The 25,576-nt window shown below is 44.2% G+C and overlaps 1 protein-coding gene across 2 annotated transcripts in view; it reads left to right on the forward strand.

Moving 5' to 3' along the window:
- LOC6501521 (extracellular serine/threonine protein CG31145) overlaps nt 1-19,228 on the forward strand; it is a 65,622-nt gene extending 46,394 nt beyond the window's left edge. Inside the window, exons 8-17 of one of the 2 annotated variants that reach the window (XM_014911602.3) lie at nt 2,974-3,252; nt 9,474-9,598; nt 10,678-10,756; nt 11,525-11,617; nt 13,834-14,077; nt 16,797-16,805; nt 17,137-17,217; nt 17,496-17,608; nt 18,380-18,520; nt 18,899-19,228. In XM_014911602.3, coding sequence (XP_014767088.1) covers nt 2,974-3,252; nt 9,474-9,598; nt 10,678-10,756; nt 11,525-11,617; nt 13,834-14,077; nt 16,797-16,805; nt 17,137-17,217; nt 17,496-17,608; nt 18,380-18,520; nt 18,899-19,106 — 1,372 coding nt within the window. In that variant the 3' untranslated portion in view covers nt 19,107-19,228. The remainder of the gene's footprint in view (nt 1-2,973; nt 3,253-9,473; nt 9,599-10,677; nt 10,757-11,524; nt 11,618-13,833; nt 14,078-16,796; nt 16,806-17,136; nt 17,218-17,495; nt 17,609-18,379; nt 18,521-18,898) is intronic. The other variant, XM_001955382.4, reaches the window with a different exon arrangement.
- The last annotated feature ends 6,348 nt before the right edge of the window (nt 19,229-25,576 follow it).

The following is a 25,576-nucleotide window of genomic DNA, read 5'->3' on the forward strand; positions in this document are numbered from 1 at the left end:
TTTCTGTGGCTGGCGGAAGTCGAGTAATAAAACATCAAAATGACGCAGCAAGGCGCAAGGGAAACTGTTAAGACCATCCTTCCCGGGTCTCAGAAGCGAAGGTTCTTCGGTCTCTGGCCTGCTCCTGCTCCAGCCCCGGCTCCGGCTTCTGCCACTTTTCCCAGGTGCAGCAAACGACTTCAAGCCCCATCCCGCTCTCGATCCATTTCATCCCGTCTGGTTGCGTTCCGTTCCGCTCCACTCCGGGAACATAAAACGCCAATGTTTAGCCAGTAAATATTTAATTAATTCATAAGCCGCCTGCCACCAGCCCGTAAAATGAATGCCTTCGGAAACCGCTTTCCCGTATTTGCTGCTCCGCAGGATTCCTTCGTCCCTAAAGTTCGCTGCCCTGGAAGCTCGCCTCTCGCCCCGCTAGTGGCCTATAACTGGTATCTGCTTATGCGAACGGCCCGAATGCAAAATTATGATGGCTCCATGCACTGAGTCGTGCACCATGGCTGTGAAGCGTAATAAATTCTATTTAAGCATCAAATGTTTGCCCGACTCCGTCTTTAGACTGTGCACTCTGCCCCAGTCTCTTGTCTTGCCTCATCGCCTCCTCAGTTTGCCTCATAATTTTTTAATTATTTCATTAAAAACTGAAAACTGTGGCAGGCACTTGGCAGTGTTGTAAGCGCAGCTCGGCAAACACGAAAGCTAAACTCTTATCTTATAACATACATATTTGTGTAAAAGCTGCTTTGACATTAAACTAGATAAGAAGCCCAACAAAAACGATAAAATTCCTATAAAATACTGTCTAAGGCGTCAATATTCTATAATATGAACACAAGTATGCCAAGTCTGATAAGAATTTTTTTCACATGAATTCCAGTTAAGCTAGTAATAATCATTTAAACTGTTTACAGAAGCTCTTCAAAGCTTAAAATCTAATTTAAAATAGACGAGCGAAGATAAGCAAAGATACTGCCCTATGAAAATCTCATTAAAACTTCACGAAATCCATTAACTCATGACAGAAGCGACGTGCAAGTGTCACAGCTATCGAGTACGGACCACCATGGACTATGATCCTGTGGCTAATGCATTTGTTGTTCGAAGTCGTGCCCCGTCTATTTGGCCATTGCAGTTGCAGTTGACTGGTTAATTAACCGCAGCACATGGCCAGCTTATGTGGGCAGCGTTACGCACACCACGTGACAATTTAATGAGCAAAGTTTTGCCAAAGTGTAATTAAGTGCACGCCACATCGATCACTGCAACCGAAACGGGAACAAAACAGCGTAGAGTGTGGCACGGTATAAGTATCTGCACGGCGCACTGTGGCGGAATCAATTTTGAATGGGCCCGGAGACCCATAAATAAGCATACAAGGACACTTTACGTTGGCAGAGGGATGTGGGATGGGGGCTGGTAGCTGGTGGCTGGTGGATCATAGCTCGTGGCCTGCGGGGTGGTTCAAAGGAAGATTTAAATACTTATTAGCACATAAAGTGGCATTATGCGGCTGCCAATAAAACGCGTGAAATCTGCACAAGCTCGTTATGGCGGAAAATTCTTAATAAGCCCCCGGGCAGGGTGAAAGCGGCTTTGCAAGATAGCTATTGTGCCATCCCCTCGCGGGGTGTTGGGTATGTTGACAGCTTCTCAGCTTCCCCAGAAATTGTTTGCCGCTTCATGCCAGTCCCGACTGACTGTAAGCTGCCTATCTTCTGTCTTGGCTCAGACGTTGGCTGGCAACTGTTAATTGAAAAAGTTTTGCATTCTGCCGACACAGGTGCACACATGTCGCCCTGTCGGGTTGACGGATAAAACATCCTGCTAGAAGGTGATACCGCCATCACTTTCTCCTCCGAACACTCCCTCGAAACTTGTGCAACAATTAAGAAATTTAAAAACCACACATTTTACTTTTGGCAATTCAGATTCGGCAAGTCTAGGGGGTCTCGAGCCTAATGATGTACGCTCCAGTGAAGAGTTCGTCATTTGGCTTAATGGTCACACAACATCCTTTGGCTTGCCACATAATTCCGGTCCACCTCCGACCAGGACTCTTTTGCCTCAGCATGCTAACAGGATGCATGCTAACGAGCTGGGGACCACCCAGCTAGGCTAAAGGCTACATCTTAAGCGTTTTGCCAAGCGCAGTTAAGAGTCAAGGCTAGCAAAAATGGATGCAACAAATTTAGAAACTTTAATTCATCTTTCAAGGACTCTTTTTGTCTGAAGCAGGCGCTGTCTAAACGGCAGGAAGCTGATTACGCCAGCAACCGGACACAGTGGGTCATAAAAACTTGGCTCATAGACTGCTTAACCTATTTGAAATTAATTTTAAAATAAATGGTTAAACTTTTATGTGAAATATCAATATTTAACCCAAGTGCCTATTAAACTATTTTAAACCAATTTATTTGCGACTCATATACTCTCACACGTTTATCTGCAGATCCTATCCATTAGTTACAATTTATTGATATCCTGCCACTGTGCAGCAACCCGAGACATGTCGCACATATAGAGTGCAGTAGTTGGGGCCCATGAAGTACCTGCAATTTCAGTTTATTGCAGTCGAGTGAAGAGTCCCATGTGTGTTTGGGTTGGGAGCAGGGTGGGCGAGTGGAGTGTGTTGGATGGGATGGGTGGTCCTGATGGGTTGATGCTCGTCTTAGATAAACGCAACTCAACTCGGGCTGACAAAGTTTCAGCTTACCGGCAAGTGCGTGTCTTTAGAAGCTTGGCCAGAGGCACTTACCTGCTCGGCTGCTGCTCGATGGCTGCCACTAAAAGCCAGTCCCGGGCACTTGGCAGTTGCAATTAGCAACGAGAGCCACCCTCTGGCCATTGTCAAGTGCTCCCGTCGACCCTCGGCTCGTTGCTAATTATGGTATTTTTTAAACTCACTTTTATGTTGCTCCTTTTAACACATTTTCCGGCTTCTCTTTCTGTCTCTCTCCATTTCGTCCTTGACAGCAACTCTTCAGGGTCCAAGGAGGCTTCCACCCAGGCAGCCGCCAGCCAGAGTGGTGGGGCGACCAGTGGCCAGGATGGAGCGGCGGGAGCCTCGGGCGGAGCTGCCGGACCCGGCACGGGAGCCAGTGCACCCACCAGGAAGCCCACGCCGCACGATCGGTATGTGGATCTGGAGAAGCACCTTTTGACGGATGAGTACTCCCACGTGATTGTGGACAATAAGCCGGATGTGAGCAGAGATAATCCCTCGCTGGCCGACGTCCTGCACCGCAAAGCCAGGTGAGTTAAAAAATAGGTTATTTTAAGAGAAATTTATTATAAAAACTATTTTATAAATATATGCATTTATGTTAAAAATTTAAATCTGCCAGAGACTATATTTTTTTTCTTCTTGAATGTAATTTAAAAAGTTTACAACACTTTCCTCCCAAGTCGAGTATCAGAATCAAGACCGAAAAAATTCAATTTCCTCTTAGCGGAAGGACATAACGCTTACAGTTTTTACCTGAAATTGGACCACTTTAGCCAGGGTACGCGGTAATTGATAGTAGAACATTGGGTTAAGTGGGAGGACGGGGGAGAAAATGCTAGGAGACGTTACGGCACTTTCGGGCTTCAATGGAATTGAAATGATTTTTATTGAAATTTACGCTCCATTTACGTGACACATTTACGTTTTAGACATTTAAGCGCCCCTTTCCTCGGGCCAAGTTCTTTATGTGCATGTCTCTATCTGTCGCTGGTAAGTGTTGCCTGATTGTTGTTGCCGGTGGCAACCGTCTTTTTTGGGTAACCCTGAGCGTCCACCGCCGCCGTCTCTGCTTCCGGATGCCACCAGCCGATAACACTGATGAGAGTTTGCCTTGTCTCAACATGGCGTATGCGTAATTTCATGCGAGCACAATCAAATAAAACTGCAATAAAGAAATCAATGTGGATTTGCACCACCATCTCGCATCCTCGCAGCCTTCGTCCCCACGTCGGTTATCTCCGTTACCGTTTCTGGAATCTTTCCGTTTTCTGGCGTCCTTTTTGGGGCGTGCGGGCTTCCCGCTCACTTGAGGCAGCAATGAAATTTATTTCGACGAGTTTTCATTTGATTTTCTTTCCCGGTAATCAGCTTAGTTTTCTCCATTTTTCCTCCTACGGCAACGGAGGCTAGCCCGTCTGCCCCTGCCCCAATTCCATTTCCAAGTATTCCGTTTGCTTTTACAATGAACAGACACTCAAGAAAGCGATGCCGGAGCTTCTGTTCACTCCAAATCGTTTTGGCAGTTTTTATCAAAATTGAATACGTAGCGTATGAGTAATTTCATTTGCTTCAATAGTTGGCAAACGCTCTTGCCCCAGCTGAAGTTGCACAAAAATTGGTTCGGGGGTTGGGAGAACTGGGGAGAAGTTTTGGGGCGCAAGCTGAGAATGAGGAAAATGCAAAGTGGCAAAAACTTGTCAAACTCAACTTGCTTTTGGCTTTTTTTTTGTGTTTTGGTGCAGCAGCAGAAGCGGCAGCAGGTGGGTGGCTGGCTGTTGTCTGAGTTAGCCAAGTGCGGGCGTCGGCATTAGCATAAAATGCTTGATTTTCTAATTTATAGCACATCACCGAAACCCAAGCCGGAAAGTTTGCTACTTTTTTGTGTGTCGCACGTAGCAAAATGCAAATTTCATTAACAAGCAAAATTGCTGCCCGTAAATGTAGTATGTGAGGATAAAAAAGTGAGGGCTACTCCCACTCTGGTGGGTGGATCCTTTTTCTTACCTTGGGATGATTTTGTGGCTGGTAAATTTATTTATGTGAAAGAATAATGTTTTCTGCGAGTTACGGAGGACTTTATTTATCCGATATGGCAGTCCCAGATCAATTAATCTATAATTAATATATATTCTTATTAAGAAGATGCACAGACTGTTGATAGACTGAAATGGAGGACATCCTTCTCCTTGTCTCATTAAAATTCTGTCGCTCTAAGAGCAGCGACTCATACATATGCCTAAAGTAGTCCTTTGTGTTCTATCTTTCATCCGCTGCCGTCCAGTCAGCACTTTTGTGGCGCCGCAGAGTATGCAACACAGCTCAGGTTGCTGCAACGGCAGGTGGTGGTGAAAAAAATGTGACAAAATGCAAATGCTCCTAAAATTCGCAAGATGAGATATTGCCAGCGGCGGCTAAAGAGTCAGGTGGCCACGGAAGCGACTATAATACAAGAGCCTGTCCGACATTAGCCGGGGATATAATTACGACAAACTGGTGCGCTGATTCAGCCCCAAGTCCCGGGGTCGTGACTGTGTCCTTCGTTGGCTTGCGTTTAATTAGTATGACAAATTTTTAATTAGCCTGCAATTGCGAACACTGGACAGAGGGGCGGGAGAGTAGCAGAACAAAAATCTTATTTCGAGCGAATTACACCCGACGAAGTGAAATGGAGAAACAGGAGAAGTTTTCCCAGCTGTCGGTTAGGATAGAAAGGATTCTTGGGTTGCGGATTGCGGACTCCAGGCTACCAGGCTACTGGCAGCTAGCTCCGGACTTTGAGGATGGGAATTCGCTTAGTAATAAAAGACTATGCTCAATGTCGACGAGTGTGTAAAACTCCGAGAGAGCTTGCTGACATTTCGGCGAAGGAAAAGCGAAGTTTTCCACACTGGTACCGCCCCTTGGAGCTTTTCTCCGGCTCTGATCCCAGCTGCAGTTGGTTTGCTGTCATTGGTTTTAATGTTCGCGCTCTTGCCGCCAAAGTTTTATCCTTGCTACAATATAAGTTTAATTTCACTTTCTTTCTCCGTCGAGTTTATTCCGCGAACTCGACTCAAAAGTGTCGGGTACGAGGCTGCAGTCCTTGTCTGTCCATTGGATGGCTCTGCTTTGGTCGTGCCGGCCGCAAAATTTCACACGCACAAAGTTTTCATCTATACCCGCTCCTTGTTGGAAGCTCCTGCCCTCCTCTTAGAGTCCTGTTACCCCCGCAGTGCCCCGCCCCCTGGCCAGAATTCCTTTTTGTCTATCTAAGCAGCACTCTTGCGGCTCTGCGGCTGCGGTGTCCTGGTCGCAGCTGCACGGGGAAAACTGAGCTGTGCCGGCAAAAGTTTACTGACATTTTCTTATGGCGAAATAATTGCGGGCTGCCGGGAAGCAGGGAGGGGACTGGTCTTAGGTAGAAGTTTCGGGGCGCGGGGATCGCAGCCGGGCTTAAGCAAAGGCCAGGACATGCCGGCTGACAGCTGTTATTATAGTACCCACTTCGGCCAGCGGTATAACACCGAGGATAACAGCAATAACAATGGCAGCAGGAGCAGGAGTGGGAGCTGGCAGGACTAGGATCAGGGCCAGGACCAGCACCAGGAACAACAAGTGAAAGCAAGTCACTCGGCCAGTCATAATCCAGGGCGCTGAAAGTTTTCCACCAACGCAGAATTGCCGAGGACGTACTTGAATTTTGTGGTAACTGAAAGTTAATATAGCATTAATTAGTTATTTCGGTCAGGGACTGCAAAGGAAGTCTGTAGTTTTAAATAATAATGATACGGGTTTGAGGATTCCTCATCAAGAGAGGCTTATTCTTGAGATTCCATTTTTGATATTTTATCATTAGTTTAGTTAATAGTTAAAAAACATAATTAGTGGCGTATGTAACTAACAATGTTTTTTTTTTTTCAAATACTAAAAACCACTTGAAGCTGTAACTAAAGTTTATTCCTGTCCATCACCATGGCAATTTCTGCTCAGGTCGAAGGACGCAAGACGCAGGACTTGCGGATCCTGTCAAATCGTCAAACCGAGCGCAATTAAGCTGATTAGTGAGCGTCATTCAGCGGAGCTCTTTCCGCCAGCCCCTGCCCCGCCTCCGCTGACATAAATAAATTTAATTTCCGCTAAACATAACTCAAAGTAAACTTTTGACGCAAGTAACCGCCAGGAACGTGCAGATGCCAAGCGGGCAGCGCGGCGACAAGCGTGGCTGGGGGATTGTTGGGATGGTGGTAGTACCAATTATATGAAAATCTCCTTTTCAATTATTTTTTTTGTCGTTTTTTTTTGCAACGTTGCTGCTCTTGCTGCGGTACGCTGTTGTCAACGTCGTTGAGTTGTCAACGCTTTGCATAACAAAGTTTTGCGCTTGGCTTAGACCACTGGCGTGGGCAGCGAAAAGGGGGTGGCAGATTGGGGGGGGGGGCTGACTGTCACTGCGGTTGTCAGCATACAGTATCTGTATATGTGGGTGGGTGGGATTTGGGTGTGGGCTGTCGGGAGTCTATACGTTTTTGCAGCGTGTGTGTTTGTGGAACACGCGTCACGTGCGCTTTTGGCGTGCAACATGCTAAAACCCATCGCGCTGCCCTTTCCTCGGCCCTCCCCATTCCTCGCCCCTTCGAGCAGCGCCTTCACTTTCTTTTGTAATGCGATTTCGGGTTTTTGTTGACTGGCGGCCGCTGCAACTGATTTACGCTGAACTCAATTACCAAAAGGGATTTGAATTTGGTTCGGCCACCGCTTTGTTTTTCCATTTTGCCCCATTTTTATTCTTCTGCCCCGTTTTTGCCTATTTTGCTGCCGTTGCTAGCCCAAAAGCCAAAGAGTGCAACAGCTGGCGAAAGCTATTGGCCAAGCATTTACAAGCGTTCGAGCCAAGCCGCTGCTAACCGCAGGCACACACATATAGTGTAGCCGCTGTGGACAGCGGGCAGTGCTTAGTCAATGTCCGGATCGGCCAGATCGGGCTTCATCAATTACGCAGCTCCGGCTGTTGCTGGCGAGGATGCTGCGAAGGCTGCTCCTGCTGCTTCCAACAGTCAAAGGCACTGTTGGCTCGGTTACGCCATCACCACCGCAGTTGACAAATGAAACATGAGCTGAAATTTGACTTTGGTATGCTAACGTTTCAGAGCAGCATCGAGCACACTGCAAGAATAAATTTATGGAAAATCTGTACTATTACTGCCATGAAAATCTTCGAAATCTGTTAGGCATTTTGGCAAACATTCATTAACCTGAAATCGATTTTAGCTTAGAAATTCCCTGTTTTAGAAAACTGTGCTTGTGGGCAGAAATAGAGCACGTGGGCAGTTGGCATCTACTTTTATCCTTCTCTGATATCCTTGTCACCGAGCAGCACACGAACCTGACTGAACCCTTGTCAATTTCGTTGGCCCTTTCCTAAGGCCTGTGGTCGCCATCACTGCTCAGGACAATTGCCGCCTGATTGCAAGTCCTCTTAGGCCTTGACGGCGCTTTAAACCCTGCCTTCGTCGAGCCTGAAGGTGGTTAGGTGGTGCTGGCAAGGTGGTAAGGTGGACTCATTGCTAAGCGGAGGTGGCAGTCAGGAAGTTGTCACCATTTCCATAAAACGCTGAAATATTGAAAGTCATTCGGGGCACAAGAAGGTTGGCTGCCAGACATTTGTTTCCTTCCTGCGCACAAAAGCCAAAAGGCAGCAACGGGGTTAGAAAGACGTAGCCCAGCCAGACGTAGGCAGCATAAAAAGCGTTAAGCGCTGAAGTATAACAGCCGTCAACGGGCAAATTATGACCGAGCCGGAGACCAGGATACTAGGGCTGGGAGTGACGGGGGGTTGGGGATGGAATGAGTTATGTAGACGCCATTGAGAGCAGCCATGGGGGGAAACGGATATGACTTCATTATCGTGATAAACTCGATGCACAATGGAACAGACACCGCCGCTGCTGCTACTCATTCATTCTTCATTTTGTCTGGCTGACCAATGGCAGCGCATCTAGGATTCAGGGCACAGAGTTTTGCATTTCAATTTGTCATGACTGGTGCTTCTTTAGCTGCTGCTTCTGCAGCTCCAACTGGGATAATATGTTGTCTGTATTGCAATGCCAAACGATACGAGATACGAGCTTCTAGCTACGAGAGCATGGCACTTTGCAGCTTAAATTCTGGCAGAGCAGTGCCAGCGCTCAAACCAGCACAAATTGGACAAAATCTGAAAGCGTAACTGCAAAGAGCTTAAGACAAAAGCATTTGCCATGTGAGCGGCACATGTCAAAAGGAGACCAAAGCATAATCGGAGAGGAAAAGATATTTTCCGACAATTGCCAGTCTGGCAGAAGCAAGAAAAATCGACCACCAAAGATTACAGCAGATACTGAACTGTGGGATGGAGAAGGGGAAAAAATGTCTTGGCATTTGCAAACCAAATTGTCATGACAGCGGTGTAAGGGCGGCAGGATGTGCATTGCTTTGACAAATCAATGTGAGAAATCTTGATATGCAGCCCGAAAGCATGGCATACTTATGAGGGAATCCAAAAAGAGCACTCCTGTTGGCAGCAGTTCCTCAGCTCTTACTCTTGGCCTGGCTCTGGCTCTGGATCCCTCTCTGGGTGATTGTCCTTATGGCTGCTTTCCTTGGTTCCCTTAGCCTGCCGACGACAGCTGGCTTTCGATTCTTACTTACATTTCGACTATCGACCATCTTATTTCACTTTTGGCCGCTTTTTCAAACTCTATCTGATGCCATCTCAACTTCCATGTCTTTGCAGTGTAAATGCCAGCAATTTGGAGCGCTTCCAATTGCGCATCACGAAGAAGGAGCTCTACGGCGAGCAGGACACTCTGGTGGATGCGGTGCTACGTGACATGATCAAGCTGCCAATACAGCATGTTGGTAAGACAGTCTGCTTCCGTTTTGCGGGATTGTAAAGTCATAAATACACCGGTCGGCCCCGGCGGCCCCGACGGCCTAGCCGGCCAAGTCTGCACGGCTAAAGTTTGTTGTTAAAGGGAGCAGGACTCGGCAGGATTCCAGAGCAGGGACTCAGATGCACATTTAACTCAATTATGTAGAGCCTTAGCGGCTGGTATTATTGAGGTGCCGCTCTGAAACTATTTTCATTGCAAACTTTTTCCAGCGCATTCATTAAACTCATAATTTATTAATAATAAACTTTTAACAGCGCTAGGGCCGCTCGGAGCGACAAAAAGAAAACTCATTTGCAGTTAAGGGAAAATAAGAAGTTGGAGAGAGAGTGAGGGGAGTGCAACAATGACACTGTGGCAGCAAAATTGCTGCAACTTTGGCTTTGGCTTTGTGTGGCAGGCATTTATCACGTATACGCCGCGTACACAGAAACTTCTCCTAACACACTCTGTCCAACACACACACTCGCAGAGGCTTACATGCATGACTTGGGCCTTAGAGAAACTTTCAAGACATAATTCATATATACGAGTATTATGGGGCAGATTTTCCCTCACCCCTCTCAATTACCACACGCCCCTTTAATAGTGTTTGTTTTAAAATGAATTTTAATGAAATGCGGTCTGTTTGCGGCAGGATATTTGGTTTTGTTTCGTTTATAGTCGGTCCGAGAGCCCAGATTTTGTCTGTTTTTGCATCAAAATGATCAAAATGTTCAGTTCACTTCACAATCTGAAACCGAGGCATGCCAAAGGAGAAACTGCGCTGGTCTCCTTTGTGCGGTTCCGTATACGCAATATTTGTGTATTCTCCCTTTTTTCTAGGGCTACGTGAATGCATTTTAATTGGTATTTAGTCGAGTGTAATTTGTTTATGCACCCTGGTCTTGGCCAGCAGCAGCAGTAGCAATAACAATTTAAAAGCCGATTGCAGACGGTGATCGCTGAAGTGCGAATTCCATGAATTCGGTTTTTGCTTCAATTAATTTCGAGTGCTTGATTAATTTACATTCATTTCTCTGTATTTTCTCTGCATGTCCTTCGCAGTGCAAAAGGAGGGTGGCACCCAGCTGAAATTGATCATTGAGTACCCGAACGATATCAAGGCCTTAATGAAGCCGATGCGGTGAGTTTGCCAACCCAGAGGAGGAGGAGGACGGCTGGCCACCAACGGAGAAGATTTCTCAGTCTGTCGCCGCTTAATGCATTTGTCCTGCGATTTTTTTTCACCGGCAGAGTACCAGAACCGTAATGAATGCAACTTTTGCCCACTTGTCGACAACACTTTTCGCGTATCTGAGTAAATAAAATTTCGCTTTTTATTCGCTGACTTTCCTGCGGCCTGTCGATGAAAATTCCACGTCCATTGCCGCCGTTTTGCGGTGGCACTTCCAGCCGCTGGGAGCTGTGAATTTAAAACATTCATGCACTTTTTAATGAGATTTAAACGCGTTGGCTTGCTGGTCAATGTGCTGGTCTTCCATTTCCTCATTTTCATCCCTTTTCCTCCCGTTTCCCGCCTTTTCCCGGCATTTTTCCGATTCTCGTTTCCCCCAACTGCCCACAGGAGCAGCTGGCAAAGTGCAGAGTGTCCTTATAATGTCGTTCATTTGCAATTTAAATGAAAGCGTTTTTATTTTTTAAATATATACTATATAGAGTCTCAATTTTTTTTTCTTTTTTCGTATTTTAATTTGCACTTCCTTTGGCGTTGCCGTGTAAGTAATTAAGCTGGCACGTAGCAATGCAGGTTAACCTTTGCGTACCGTGGGAAAATTCAAAGTGGCCCCATGCAAATGCATTAAGCTGGTGACAGAAGCCCGCAGCTTCTATTCATTTCATTATGTTGCATCCTCGCACCCTGTACTGATACATCTCATTTCCATTTTCGCAGGTTTCCGAGGGACCAGCAAACGCTGCCCAACCATTTCTACTTCACGGACTACGAGCGCCACAACGCCGAGATTGCCGCCTTTCACCTGGACAGGTGAGTTTTAGCTGCTGAAATTTAACCCAGGGCCGTTAAATCCACAAGAACTCCGCTGTGGCTATTTATGCAATGAAAATCGTTCCACGTCCAACTACCTGCCTGGTCTGGTCGATTGAACTAAATCAGCACAGCCGAACGATAGCCCATGGCCCAGTCCCAGCTTCGTGTAAATGTCTGGCATACTGTTATTTATTTTTAATTTAATTTTCAATTATACGTAAATATTTATGGTGTGCATTCAATGGATTCGGCCACCGCATCAACAAAGGCAGAGACAGACCGGAATGCAAGGGGAATATTCTGTAAAATCAATTTGAAATATTCAATTAGACAATTGCCGACGACGGCCTTCGCTAAAATGTGTTGAATCCTTGAAGCGGTCGAGTTATAAAATGATATTTTTAAATATTAAAATTCTCGGAATTCCAGAAGCGCATTTTTCAGCATTTATTTCATTCCAAGTACGCAATTATTCAAAATATTATATATATGTCTCAGCCACATTTTACAGCCAAAAATTATTATTTCTTTTTTTTTTTTAGGGCGTGGGGGGAGAACATGACAAAGCAATCAAATTATCCAATTTGTCGGCCATGTTGGACGGTCCCTGGGCCAACATTCAGCATTCAAATTTATAACACTTTCTGCCAATTTGGAAGCCTGACCCTCTGCGATTAGAATCCCAATAATCCTTACACACACCCGGACACATGCTGAGGTCAGACCGCAGTCAATTTATGTTCATTATTTATGATGGCCAGGCAAATAAAATAAAAAATGTCCATACATTTACCCTCTCACACACAGAGAGAGAGACTCGCAGAGGCACCCACCCATATAAGGTGCAGGGGCCAAGGCCAAATGGCGCCATTAAATGATATTTAAGAATATTTTTCAAGCCAGTCGCAGAAAAAGGGGAAAAAGCTGTGGCGGCGGCGCCAGCTCATGTAAATTATGTGGTCACATAACTCCCGAGTTCCGAGTCCAGCCCGAATCCCCAGCACTGAGATCCGATAGAGACAACCTTTTCATGGCTAATTAACCCGGCCAAGTGGACTGCCATGTCCTGCCGTAATTTAGACTCGAATTGTCTGCATAGTTAGCAGCTGCTTGCGTTTGACAAAACTTTGACAGCCAGGTTAATTGCCACTCACTCCGCCGCCCGCTGGCTCATTTTTGAATTTAGATAAGGCGTCATAACTTGTGTAATTGTTGTGGCTGCCACAAGCACGCACATGCTATTCATCCGGCCAACTCCCAGCTCCCAGCTGCCAACTCCCAGGCCAACTTCCCCGTCGATTGGCTGGCCAATCCTCTGGAGTTGGCAAACTTCGGGCTCCCAGCCCACTAATGTAGTATGGCCCAGTGTTGGGTCTGAGTTTGGGGCTGGGTCTGGGTCCTGGGCCCTCAACTCCGGAGTGATGGAGTGGCTGAAAAGGGGCTGGGGGAGAGCGGTGAATGATATAAATTTATCGCCTTTTCCCATTGACCTCAGGCTGCTGCCGACCCCCAGACAATGAACACTCTCCATTGCTCATGTTGCCAAATAATTTCGATAATATTTTCTGGTCAGTCTGCCATCACACCCCCATCCATAAATCTCCTCTTATGTGAACCCTTTAAGATTCGAGAAGATTTAATATGGGATGAGATATTTTTTATCGGATGTGATGGTAAAATATTGGCGAGCCAACTTTTGATTGATCAAAATTTTTGTTAAGAACTGTCTAGGGTTTCGCTCAATTAGCTCAATTGTTGTTCCCCTAGGTTTCCTTAAGTAAACAAGGAATTATTTCTGTCCTGGCTGCCTGGCTGCTCTTGTATTTTCCCCACCGTTGCCCTGACAATAATCTGGAAGTATTTTCCTTATTCTTGATTACGCATTCCGTTTCGCATGCAGACTTCTTTCATTCCCCCGACCAATTAAGAAAAGTTTCCTTGCTGCGTTGTTCTTTTATTTCGTGCATAATTTTCGTTTTTTTATATCCTCGCTGAGGGTATTGTAATTTTGTCCAAAGATATTATAGACACGAAGCAGTATGTCAGGGTCAGGATCCAGACAGTCAAATCTTTCAGTCTCTCTATTAATGGAGACATGAGTTTCCTTATTTTAGTATCCTTTAGTATCCTAGGGTATATCGGCTTCGACTCCTTTCGAACTTGCTTTTATATTTATTTTTTTTGATTTTGTGCCTCTGTCTTTTTGGTTTCAGGATACTGGGATTCCGCCGTGCCATGCCCGTAGCTGGCCGTACACTCAACATTACGACCGAAATTTATCAACTTGCCGAGGAGAATTTATTGAAGACGTTCTTTGTTTCGCCATCTCTGAATTTATGTTTCCATGGCAAGTGCTCGTACTATTGTGACACCTCGCATGCCATTTGCGGCAATCCGGACATGCTGGAGGGCTCCTTCGCCGCCTTCCTGCCCAACTTTGAGTCCGGCAATCGCAAGGTATGTATACACCCCCAAACTTACTAGGTCGCCCGATCCCACGACACACGCTTCACCCATCCAACAATCAACATCCAACATCCAGCTTACCGCATCCAACAGCACGCATGGGAATGGGGGAATGTGGGAAATGGTGGGAATGGGGTCTATGCTGGCCATGTTTGTGGACCTGGCTAAGTGGTTTTTGATTAATGCACAGACAGCTTCAGCACTGCGCCAGATTACAATTTATGCTCCACGCTGGCTCGCTTCTTTGCTGTGGTCCCGCCCGCTTTCATTACCAATTTCGAGCTTTTGACCGGGCCGGGCCGGGCCGGCCAAATAACAAATCACTTTATTTACTTAGCATGTAAGCTGTATGGCTCGCAACAGGTGAGCTCAAAAATGTGGGTGGCTCTGCGGATGGTCAGTGCCTAGAACTACATAAGCCCATTAATTGGGGCAGAGACCGGGCCGCGGGGTTTTGAAATAACACAACCCACTTAGGGCTTAGCGCCGGCGGGGTAAGAGGGAATTTTTAAATAACGAAACGAACTCACTTTTAATTTGCATAATTTTTGTGTTGTTTTTTTATGCTCCTTTTTATCCTTTGTTTGTTTGCTGCCGGACCCCGACGGCTCCTCTCCCTCAGCGGGGCACTTTATTCCAATTTCATTCATTCGCTTGGCCGTGGAATTAAGAGCAAAAATATTGTATCAGTTCTTCAGCATCTGGTAAAGCGTAAAATGAAATATAAAATGCAGGAACCCGAACTCCGTCACTGGCGTTAATAAATTCTAGAGTCCACTCCATCAACGAGGGGAAAAACACAAAAAATAAACGGAAAAAAGGAAAAAGGGACAACGGCAACAGCTTTTAAATGCAAATTACCGAAAAATTAAAGCCCAGTCCAGTCCACGCCAGGACTTGACTGTCTCAGTTTTGTGAGCTGCGGCTCTATGGCTATAAAAAGGGTTCATCTCTCCAACCGCCATGAGTCCCTCATCCTTTTTGCTCTGAATCTGTTCCTCACAGATTTGCCGCAGCAGAGGCATTTTATTTTTAGTCTATTTTATACATAGATATATATATATATTTTTTAGTATCCTTGCCCTGAGCCTCAAAGGAATAATTCTCTTTATTTTCCTTTTTTTTTGCGGCTCGCCCCCCAAACAGTTTACAAGTAGAAAATGGTTAAGTGTATACTTGAGATTTGGCGTAAGGCAAAACTGTAAATTATGCACAAGAGATCATTTTTCTTTCTCCGTTCCCGCGCCCACAGTTTTTTCCTCTATCCTTCTTACCTCGAAACCCTTCTGGTATCCTGTTTTAAGCCTGGCCAAGTCTTTATTTTCCCCGTGCTATGTGGGAAAGCAGTAAACAACGAGAAAATATTCTTTTTTCAACTGAGGAATTTTAATTAAGTTGAAAATTTGATTTGCACGCTTGTTAAATGCTTAGGAAAACCATCTAAAGGATAACTGAATTACAACAATAGAGTATCTGGCCACTATAAGGGTTTACCAAAGATGTTATTTAGTTAAGTGCATACTGGGAATCATTAATTCTAATGTCTTATAACACAACCTTCCTAATTGGTGTCTCTATTTAATCCAAGCTTATGGGAACTCATACAAAAGTGCCTGGTAACTTAATGACTTTTACTTATTCATTAGATGTTTAATTTAACAATCATTGGCATTGGCCGGAGCTGACATTCAAAAGTGTTAATTTACCGGCGGGACGAGTTAACCATTAATACTAAATATAAGAAAATAAAACACTCACAGTCGCTCCAGTTTCTAGCAGCTGAAATTAACTGACTTGCTTGCCATTTCTGTTGGTCATCATTTTCATGGAAGTCATTGCATCTTAAATTCTTTCCGGTCGCCCGGGAGTCTCATGTTCCGCGAATTTATCAAGTGCATTTGCAAAAATTGCAAATTGCTTGCCTCACATTCTATCTACTCTTGCTGGTTTTCTTGCCCAGTTTCCATCGCCCACTGCTCTTATAAAATTTAATTTTGCTTGATTTATGCATTTTTTTTTTGGTGACTAGAGGCGGGCTAAGCTAAGCCAAGGTAGCCAAGAAAAGGCTAAAGAGCGCTTTTTTCTAGTCCCTTGGACCCCCGACGCGTTGGCTGTCACCATGCCAACGTTAACTTACCTTAGTTCTCTGCTTTAAGTTTGCTTTTGTTATAGTTTTTTCTTCTCCAGCACCGTAGTTTGTTGCTTTTTCCTCAGTTTGCATTTTTTTCTTTACCTGTGCTTGTGTCTGTATGTGCTTTCTGTTTGCTTTGCTTTGCACCGCCAGCTGCATTCTTTTGGGGGGCCCCTTTGGAATGGCCCTCCGGGATACCGCCTCCGTCTCCATAGCCAACGCCATCGCCGCCACTGGCCTCGGCTCGGCCTCCGCTTCCGGTCATTACACACTCCACTGCCACGCCCACTCAGCAAAAGACGCGGCCAACGCGCCGAGATATTATTATGCATTTTTGTGTGTGCTGCTATCCCGCCAGCATTATTTTTAATTCTTTTATATATTTCATATATATTTTTTGTTGCTGCTCCCCTTCGTTACGGTTGCCGCGACCGCTACCGCTACCACTACCGCTCCTGTTCCTGTTCCTGTTCATGTTCCTGTTCCCTGTTGTCGTTGTTGTTGTTGTCGCTATTGTTGCCCCCAACCCGATCCACCAAAAAAAAAAAATCAAACGCCAACCGCCACCCGTTAACCCAGGGACGGAAGGTAAGTTGCGGTGGCCGACCAAGTAGAGGAGGGGTGCGTTCGCCTTGCGATGCGAAAGTTTTATTGCCTGCCTTGGCCAGCGCCGGGCAAATAATTTAATTTAAGCAAAATTAATTTCGCTGCAGTAGCAGTTGCAGGAATTCGCTGGGGAGCGATGGGGCGGGCAAAAGGGCGGGCCATAAAGCAAAATTAATATTCTTGCATTTTACTTTTTGCCCCGACTGTCAGTCGCTGAGATAGAGACAGTGGCAGGCACTCGGCGAATTCGCTTGGATGTTTCGCTTGGAATGGGAATTGATTTTGTGTCCTGTCTTCTGATTTTCCCCAACAGCTGTGGCGGCATCCCTGGCGACGGTCCTATCACAAACGGAAGAAGGCCCAATGGGAGACAGATGCCAATTATTGTGCCCTGGTATGTATATTTTTGCTTGGATCCTTGCTCCATCTCCAACTTCTATTTCAGCTCCAGCCTCTTCCGCTACTTTGAGTGCGGTTTCTTTTATTTAATTTGCATTTAAACTCGATTGAAATGCAAATGTTTTTATTGTGGTCGGAGCTGGGGCAACTGGAGCTGACTTAATTAAGACTTTGCTCGCCCGCTAGCTAGCTGGCCGCACGTTTACAGCTGCAGCTTAATTTTGCATTTGATTTTCGCAAACCAAGTCATCTCCATTGGATTTTTCGCCCTAGGTCCGAGATATTCCACCCTACGACGAGGGCAGGCGACTCTACGACCTTATGGACATGGCCGTCTTTGATTTTCTCACTGGCAACATGGATCGCCATCATTACGAGACATTCAAGTGAGTATTGGGGTGTGGGCTGTACATGTATGTATGAAGGTGTGTTGTGCCCACTTTTGGCATAAGCCGGATATGTGTAGGTGTGTGTGTGTGTGTGGCAGGGTGTCCTTGGCATGGAAACTAATGCGATCGGTTTATTTCCGCACACATGGCTTCGTTGGCTTCCTGCCTCCTCGCAGTGCTCCGTCTGCTTTTAGCACATTGAGCTTGGCTGGCGTTGCGATACGTAATGTTACGTATGCGCCCCGTGTGCTCCCCCGGCCGGCTGGCTAAGCGCTTGCATTTGCCAGGGATATGCCAGCACCTGCATGTCAAGCAGCCGCATCCTCGGCGGCAGCATCAGCCACAGTTGCAGCAGCCAATGCCACGGAAAGATATTTCCAGCCCGCCTGCACAGGCTTACAAGAGAAAGCATCTCAGCACCATAAGCCGACGCTCCACATCATCGATGCGAGGCTTTTGGCCTAGGAGCCAGAATGGCAACCTGCCTGCCTTCACGCTGCCAGCCTCCTCCCTGTTCCGCCCTCCAAACTGTGTATAGGTGCCAGGTGACTTGGCCCGGCTGCCTGCTAAATTGTTTGTTATGCAAAAGCGTTTGTTGGGCTTACAGCGATGTCATCGCTGGCAACCTGGCTACCAACGATTGCATCCATACAACAGCCCCGACTACCAGCTACCCACTTTGCCTTTGCGCCAGGCAATTATGCTGCCGGGGGGCTGGCTGATTGCCGCATTCACTCTAATTTTTTCTCCGTTCTCTTTGCATTGCAGGGTCTACGGGAACGAGACCTTCCCCCTGCATTTGGACCACGGTCGAGGCTTTGGGCGGCCCTACCACGACGAGCTTTCCATCCTGGCGCCAGTGCTGCAGTGCTGCCTTATTCGCAAGTCGACGCTCATCAAGCTGCTAGAGTGAGTATACGAATCATAAATCAAATCAAATAATTTTTTTTACAGTCTAGGGCTACCTTTATTACTACTACTGTCTATGATTTAATTGCTGCAAAAATTCGAATTTAATATATATTTCTTTGATATAATATGAAAGACAATGAAATACAACTTGTTTAAGAATCAAAGTAGCCACTCTTTCCTGTCACTATGACTCCCAATTTAAACAACTAACATCTAAACGATTTCAAGTTAAAAGCATGGCTGTTGCCTAAAATTGTAATTTATTAAAATAACTATGGCTACACATTTCCCACAAATATTTAATCCAATATTATTTTAATGAAACCTCAGATTTCCACAATTATTTAATCCAATATTATTTTAATGAAACCTCAGATTCCACAATGGCCCCAAGCCGCTGTCGCAGCTGATGAGCGAATCACTGAGCCAGGACCCCATCAGTCCGGTGCTCTGGCAGCCTCACCTGGACGCCCTGGACCGGCGGACTGGAATCATCCTGCAAAGCATACGGGACTGCATCAAGCGGAATCCGCCGGGGGAGGTGGGCGAGACGGACGGATCCGAGACGGACGTCTCCTCATAGCAATGAGGACGACCAGCGAGTGAAACAAAAAATCATCCTAGAGCATTAGCTTAAACCCCTAGCTGTTAGTTGTGTGTCCTGTGTGTTGAAAAAAAGAAACAAAAAACAAAAACTAACCATAATAATTAGCGTTAATGTTTGTGGCAATCGATCTTTGTAAAAGATCAACGTCCTACGTGAAGGGATGCCTTGTCGCTTTGTAACGTGTAACGGTAGTAGTGATCAATCCGGGATTCTGCACTTGCGGGGCACGCTTTACTTTTCCGGCTCTGACTCGTCGGCTTGGGGGGTGGTGGTCTTGCTCCGTACAGAATCCCACGCCTACTACACATTATTATTAATTAGAAATCGAATTTAGCGTGCTGCGACAAAAAAAAAATACTCAAACAGGAAACCTGTGAAAATAGCTAGAGAGCTAAACGATAACCGGAAGAACAGAAGGACAATTTCAGAGAAACCAGAAGAAAGGGAAAGAGAAAGAGGAGAGAAAATAAAAAAAAAATTGCGATACACTGCTGAAATGTGTACGCTTCATGCCCTACCCAACCTACGATCCTCTCCGCTCGAGCATGGCTCTGAGGATCCCTTCATATCCTAGGATCTGAGAAACAACAGCATGGTTCAGTTATAAGTTTAGTTATTCATTATATTATTATTTCTTCAAACGTTATAAAAGGTAATAATTAAAAGATACATGTTTTGTTTTGTGCGATAGAAAATTATACCCAAAGATTAATATCAAATATTGTAAAATGTAGAAAAAATAGTAATCATAACAATAAATTAAAACTAAATATAAAGGAATATTTAAAAAAAAAATGTATTAATGTTAGAAGATATAAAAAATGTTAAAGTAACGGCTTAATTAATAAAAAAAAAAATAAACAAAAAATTTAAATTCCTATCCCAAACGTGGCAATAACTTGGCGGCAATATTCGGAAAAATAAATTTAATTTCTATTGTTATTTGACGTTATTCACTTAATATTTAAAGGAAAAAAAAATTTTTTTTTTTAAGCCTTTATAAAAATTCTCAAACATTTTTTTTTCCAGTGTATTTCAAAATTTTCTTTTATCTAAAAATATTTTTTTTTGTTTTCATACGCATCTGATAAGCTATAAATATTTTTATTTTCACTAATATTAAATTAAATAAAATTCATCCAAAATTTCTCTCAGTGTAGCCAAAGCTCGCTGACTAAAAGATAAGCTCGCTGTAAATATAACCGTTCTTTGATTCTTCTTTTTTTTTCCATCTTTCTATTTCGCAAAATTCGTTTTAGTGAGAATGTAACTTACACCAACAACAAAAAAAAATGATAATTTCATGCAGTTAATTTTTTGTGTTGTAAAAAGTAAATATAAATTAAGAAAACAAACTCACTTGCATTTCCATGACGAAAGATCGATCTCCCGCGCTGGCGTGCTGAAAAACGGAATTTTGGGGGGGGCTTTTCCCATAATTTTCGGGAAATTCGGAGACGCAAATAATTAAAATTTTTTTTTGTAACACATCAGAGCTTTTCTTTCAGTGCTTCTTGCTCTTTCAAACCAAACTCAGCAACCAAAACAAAAATAAAAAAAGAAAAAAATCAAAAAAAAATAAAAATAAAAATAGAAATTAACAATTTAAATTTCGAGGAGCCTTTCTAATTTCTCTTTGCCGCACGTTTTCACATTTTAACTTTATTTATATAAATTTTCCCATTTTTTTTAAACTTATTATTTATTTATAACATTTTTAACTATTTATTTTTTTTTTAACATTTTCTTTTAGGTTTTCGTTTTCACCTTCGCATTTAGTTCTTTTATAATATTTATTTTTTTTTTTTAGCACTGTTTTAGCTTAATTATACTTTAAGGTTTATTCATTAGAATTCTCACTTCAGTGTTTTTTAGTGTATTTCACTTAAGAAAATTTTGGTATAACCAAAAAAATAAATTTTTAATTTTTGTTTCTGCACATTTTCGTTCACGTTTTTTTTGTTTTTTTGTAGCTCGCAAGCATTAATCTTTATTATTTAATATTTTTCATTATAGTTTTTTTTTTGTCTTATATTTTTCTCAGTGTGCACGAGGTTTTGGGGATTTTAGGTTAAATTCACGTTTTCACTCCCACTAGGCTTTTTCGCCCACTGTCACAACTAAAACTGCTGGCCCACGGAGTTGCCGATCCCTCGATGGGATGAATAAGGCGCTCCGCGGGACACTTGATGATCGCTGGGCCGGCTCAGGGCTTGCTTCACCTGGATGCCGGGCCGATGGATGAGGCACGTGGAGGGGGATTTTCCTGAGTAAGGCCAGTACTCCTGAGGGTTCCTATCTTTCTTCCTTCCTTGGATGGGTTGGCAGATTAGGCAGGTTTATCTGGGTAATCTGAAGAAATAACCCAAAAAAAATTTTTAACCCCTCTGTGAGTAAACACCCACATGACAAGGCAAGAAAACTTACGTGCACAGGTCTTTCTGCTATGGAGGTTGAATCGAAAAGAATCTAAGCTCCCAGAGCGGAAATCTATGTCGATCCAACCTTACGCCATCATAGGTAAATAGAGCTTTTCAGTGCATACCTGCATACAGCTGATAAGAAGCTGCATCTCGGATGGCAACTCTTAGTTTACCTAATCGGTAATCTACGCTTACGATCTTTGGCGCCAAATATAAAACCATTTGAATTTTTCTTTGGCTTCAGTCGCCAGTACAAAACCCCCCCGCTAAAATCAGACTAGGGTATGATCGAGAGAATACACTAGACTGATTCCGACTGAAGCTATTGTCGAATGTCTTTAGCGTGGTAAGTACCTACAACTTTTCCTTGAAGGTCTTCCAGTTCATAATAGAGGTTACCGATCTTTCTTCGAATCCGAGATTTTACAAACATTGGCCCGAATTTGGCGTTATAGCCAGCTTGAAAGCAGCTTTGCTTAAAGTTACGTCGATATACCTCTTGACCTTCAGTATACGTAACATTACGAGTGCGGAGATCATAGCGCCTCTTGTTTTCCTCGTGCTTTCTATACATTTGCTCGCAAGCTTGTTTGCGAACTATTTCGAAAGAATCCTGCCTGTCAAATCGTAGCGAACGATCGTTCAAAAGATTTAAACGTCGGAGCAGAGAATAGGTCGAACCAGAGGTAACCATATGCTGTCCAAAAGCCATGTAGTACGGACTTGTTCCAAGGCTGGAGTGTAGAGAAGACCTCAGCGCACAGGATATCCTGTTCAGAACTTCATCCCAATCCTTCTGATCCGGGCGTATATACGCTCTAATGGCGGATATGACCGATCTATTTACACGCTCCGAGGCGTTAGCCTGAGGTGAATAAACAGCAGTCAGAGTATGATTAATGCTATATTCCTGCATTAATCCTCGAAACGCTTTCGACCTAAATTGGGACCCATTATCTGACACTATCGTTTCAGGGACTCCAAAAGTCATAAACAGTTCACTGTCTAGATACTTCACAATGACGCTAGAATCAATCTTCCTAACAGGTTTAAGGAAAACAAACTTTGAGAAGTGATCGAGGACGATAAAAATGCCCACGTTTCCACTTCGCGATCTAGGATAAGGCCCGAGAAAATCAACGAAAAGCCTTTGAAAGAACCGCTGAGTCTCCGGTGCTCTTCCCAAAGGAGGTCTGAGAACACAATTCGGTGCTTTCGTGCATTTGCAAACCTCACAAGCACTTATATAGGCTCTTACGTCTGAAACGAGACCAGGCCAGAAATAGTATCGCCTAATCCTCTCGATAGTTTTGTGTACGCCTCCATGCGAGGCCAAAGAGCTATCATGAGCTAGAGAAAGAACTTTGGGCACTAATTCCTTTGGTAACCAAAGCTTCCATGCGTATTCGTCATGTACCTGTTCCCCGGTTAAGTGTTCCGCTTTACGATACAAATAACCGTTTTCCACCTTAAGATCAGGGAAATTTAGTTTATTTTCTTCCACTCTCTTTATCAGATTATTATACTCCTCTGATTTAAATGATTCGGAGTTTAGATCAATAATAAGTCCTTCCGTCAAATCTATGGCAGCAACTGCCTCTTCGTTCACGCGAGACAAAACGTCGGGAACAACGTTTAGTGAACCCTTGCGATGCTCGATCTCGAAAACGTATCTTTGTAACGCTAACGACCACCGAGCTAATCGGGAACTTAAATCGTGGTTCGACATCAACCACTTTAAAGAAGCATGATCTGTAATTATCTTGAATTTCAAACCCTCCACATACGCTCTAAAATTCTTTAAAGCGACGATAGCAGCTAAACATTCTTGTTCAGTGACTGTGTAGTTTTTCTGAGCTTTATTCAATTTCTTTGAAACAAAAGCAATCGGTCTCTCGTCGCCTTCGTCTGAAACCTGCACTAATACTGCTCCTACGCCTGTTTTGCTGGCATCACAGTGTATAGCGAACGGCTTCGCGAAGTCTGGACTACATAAAACAGGTGCTTCACTAAGACACTGCTTTAGCCTCTCAAACGCTCTTATAGCCTCTTCGGTCAAGATGAACTTTCGTTTTGTCGTCATCAAGTCTGTCAAAGGAGCAGACAGAGACGCAAAATTTGGCACGAATTTCCGATACCATCCACACATCCCCATAAAGCTTCTCAAGTTCTTTAAGCTTTTTGGTAAAGGAAAGTTGGTAATCGCAGACACCTTTTCTGGGTCTGTACGGATTCCGCCGTCACCTATTATATGACCTAGATAACGCACTCGCCGCATGCAGAAGTGACTTTTGCCAATGTTGATTGTCAAACCTGCACGCCTAATGTGCAATGCTAACTCCCTGAGAACTTCGAGATGATCTTCAAAACTTGCAGATACTATTAGAAGATCATCTAAATATATAAAAACTTCGTTCCTCATGTGAGCTGGCACTACCTTGTCCATTAAACGAGACATGGTGCTCGTAGCATTGCATAAGCCAAACGGCATTACCTTAAATTGGTATAACGGTCTACCTGGTACCGTGAACGCAGTCTTATCGCGCGACTGAACATCTAAAGGCACTTGCCAATAAGCATCCTTTAAGTCTAAGCTAGTTATAAACTCTGCTTTCGGTAATCGGCTCAAAATCCCATTTATTTGGGGAAGAGGATACGCGTCTTTTTCCGTGAAGCTATTGACTTTCCGGCAATCTAAACATATTCTAACTTTCCCTGGTTTAGTAACCATTACTATCGGGGAGGACCATGCACTCTCCGATTCCTCTATCACACCCAATTGCAACATTCTGTCGATTTCAGTATACATTGCCTTTTCGACTGCAGGAGATACAGGGAAATGCCGCTGTTTGATGGGCTTCGCCATTCCTACATCAATAGTGTGGGTTATCAAATTTGTCCTGCCTAATCCTTCCTGAGTAAAAGAAGGAAAACAATTTATGGTATTTGCCAATTTAGCTTTTTCGTCTTCCGACAAATCGTGTTGATCCACCTCGTCTGGGCGGACTGCCTTAGCCGATTCTATTTCCGATATCCTTAAATGTGTTGGAAGAAGATCGTATAACTTCCAAAAGTCTATGCCAAGATATAAATCTTGTTTGAGTGAAGGTACGACATACAGTTTTAAAGGCTTCTTATCATTGCCGTATTCTACGTCAATGTTTAGAACTCCTACTATATTTTGGGATTTCCCGTCTGCTGTCGCAGCGCTGCCTTTTATGGCTCGGTATTCCTTATTCTTTATCACTTCCTTAGCTAATTCTCCCCCTATGCAACTAATCGAAGCTCCCGAATCTAACAAACCGTATACAACTCGATCGAGCAATCGAACCGGTAGAAACGGTCGAGGATCTCTAGTTCCTGCGGGTATGGAATTAATGTGTTTCAAACTGTCTTTGCATCTTTTCACATTTTTCCAAAAAGCCTTTAACCTTCGTGAATTTCGTTTAGCTACGTTAGTTATCTTTTGTACTTCATGGATTGCGACGTCCCTTAACTTTGAAATTTTGCTGTGAAGCAGAGAGCTATCTGGGACTATTTGTTCGTCTGGGGAAGAGAGAGATACACTTTGAAGAGTGTCCTCTATTGGTCGGTCATTGTGGACTGATTTCGACTGGCATATGAAGTCTTCTGTTTGTATTGCGACTTCGATATGCCTTGCTTGAAGTTTTTTGAACATTTACTGCAACTTGGCTTGTACGTGTTAGCCGCACCGCATCCGTAACAAAAAACACGTCTTTCTGAGAGACAATCTTGATACCTATGTCCTTCGCTTTGGCAGTTCCAGCATTTTAAGGAAAAGGCTTCGACTCCTGCCTCACCCTCAGGTTCTGATTCTTGGAGATCTACCATTTCATCTCCAAATTCAGCTACTTCACGCCTAAAAGGAACAACCTTAGTGTATCCACTACATCTCTTGACATCAGCGAGAAATGCTTCGCGACGCCTACAAATCTCCCTTAATTCGGACACCGTTTTTATTTCCAGATTCAGGATTTCATGCCGAATTTCAGGACGAAGATT

The sequence above is a fragment of the Drosophila ananassae genome, chromosome 2L, assembly GCF_017639315.1.
Source record: "Drosophila ananassae strain 14024-0371.13 chromosome 2L, ASM1763931v2, whole genome shotgun sequence".
Lineage (NCBI taxonomy): Eukaryota > Metazoa > Arthropoda > Insecta > Diptera > Drosophilidae > Drosophila > Drosophila ananassae.